This window comes from Ailuropoda melanoleuca, unplaced genomic scaffold (assembly GCF_002007445.2).
Source record: "Ailuropoda melanoleuca isolate Jingjing unplaced genomic scaffold, ASM200744v2 unplaced-scaffold4950, whole genome shotgun sequence".
Taxonomy (NCBI): Eukaryota; Metazoa; Chordata; class Mammalia; order Carnivora; family Ursidae; genus Ailuropoda; species Ailuropoda melanoleuca.
In genome coordinates, this window is record NW_023222170.1 from 1 (window position 1) to 2,068 (window position 2,068).

General features: G+C 41.4%; 1 protein-coding gene across 1 annotated transcript; it reads right to left on the reverse strand.

The window, feature by feature from the left end:
- Positions 1–316: 316 nt before the first annotated feature.
- Positions 317–1,234, reverse strand: LOC117799437 (olfactory receptor 9G1-like). Its single transcript, XM_034651918.1, has one exon. The coding sequence runs from the start codon at positions 1,232–1,234 to the stop codon at positions 317–319; it is 918 nt and encodes a 305-aa protein (XP_034507809.1).
- Between the last annotated feature and the right edge of the window lie 834 nt (positions 1,235–2,068).

Sequence of the window (2,068 nt, forward strand, 5' to 3'; positions counted from 1 at the left end):
CATGCTAAAGGAGTGGGCTGTTCTGTCACATTATGGAGCTAGAGAAGACTTTCTGGTTTTAAGTTTTTAATTTGTTTTTAATCTAGAGTAACATGAAATTCAATACAAATTCTTAAATTTTTAATTAAATTAAATACCCTAAATTGCTCTAATCTTCTCTTCAGTCTGTTAAATTGTCAGGTATCAAGAGTATAAATTCTTTAACTTTCATTGAAAGAATTCTTAATCATGATGGGACACAATAGTAGCTCTTCTTGAATAAAATAAGATGATCAAAAATTGTCACTGCATCTCTGTAGAAGGAGAGAATCTAGATTTATTTAATGAGTTTATTCAGAGCCTCTTTCACATCCTTATTCCTCAGGCTATAGATCATGGGATTCAACATGGGGAACACCACAGTGTAAAAGGTAGAAACTATCTTGTCATTGTCCAAAGAATAACTAGATCGGGGACGAGAGTAGATGTAGAGAATGGAGCCATAGTACAAGATGACAGAGACCAGGTGGGAGGAACACGTGGAGAAGGCTTTGAGGCGACGCTGGGTGGAGTGGATTCTCAAGATGGTGGCAATGATGAACAGGTAGGAGGCCAGGATGAGCACCGAGGGGATGATGACGTTGGAGACCGGGATGATGTACAGCACAGTCTGATAGCCATCTTTCCTGCCACAAGCCAACTTCACCAAGGGAAGCAAATCACAGAAAAAGTCATCAATGACATTGCCACTACAGAAGTTCAAGGCAAATATTCTCTTGGTGATGATGGAAGAGCTAATAAAACCACCAAGGTAGGAGGATGTTAACAAAAATGCACATAGCTTTTTAGACATAACCTGAGAATAAAGCAGTGGCTTTGCAATGGCCACGTAGCGATCATAAGCCATGGCTGCCAACAGGTAACACTCACTGTATGCCAGCCCAGCAGAGAAGAAGAACTGACACAAACAGCCAGCAAAGGAGATGCTTTTGTCTTCAGAGATGCAGGTCACCAGGATCTTTGGGGTGTAGACAGAAGAATACCAGAGATCCAGAAAAGAGAGATTCTCAATGAAGAAATACATGGGTGTGTGCAGCCGGGAGTCATTAGAGATCAATATTATGAGGGTGGAATTTGCAACCAAAGTCAGAGAGTACACACCAAGAAATACCACAAACAGGACCAGTTGCATCACTGGGTCTGTTGTGAAGCCCACCAGGATGAAATCAGTCACCGTCTGATTGCTTCTCTCCATGGCTCACCTAAGAGGAGAGAAAATGAAATTTCAGCGTGCATCATTGTGATTAATAAATAGAAAATACGCAAAATAAAAGTATTATATATACTGGAGTTCTTTTTTTCATTTTTATATTTTAACTCCTGATCATTTTATTTCCCTTGATTCCAGATTCACTAGTTCAAATTCCTACTTAACATGTCTTACAGAAGATCTACTGGGCATTTCAGGAAAAACTGAGTTCCAGCAATCCTTCTTCAGCCTGCTTTTCTCTCAGACTTCTCCACTGCAGGAAATGGCGTTACCCTAGTTTAGGGGAAATCATTGGCTCTTCTGGACTCCTCTCTGACTTTGACATTTTAACTGACTAATCAGCAACACCTTCATTCTATGCTCACAACATATTCAGACCCTGACCAGGGTTTCCCTGCTCTGGTGGTTCTGCCCAAGGCTAAAACCACTGTGATTAGCCATGGGTGTTACCACAGAGGTTCTAAGAGTCTCCCATCTTCCTTCCTCCATCTATCCCTAGCCCAGCTGGGTCTCTGAAGATGCTAGGCAGAATGACCCTGTTAAAAACCAGTTAGATCATGTTACTCTTTGCTTCCAACACTCCAGTGACTCCTCAACTAATTCAGAGTAAAGCCAAGGTCCATACAAAGATAGACAAGCTTATTGCCTGTCTGCTTCTGACTCCTACTGTCTACTCCAGCCATGCTACCCTCATCTCAATTTTTAGAATAAGCAGGGGATGCTCTGAACCTTTGGAGTTGCTTCTCCATCTGGCCAGGATGCTCTTCCTCAAGTATCTTTATAGCAAGCTCTCACATTTTTCAAGTGTTAATTACCACG

Coding starts and splice junctions, on each gene's coding strand:
- LOC117799437 (XM_034651918.1), bottom strand. CDS start 1,234: ATGGAGAGAAGCAATCAGACGGTGACTGATTTCATCCTGGTGGGCTTC.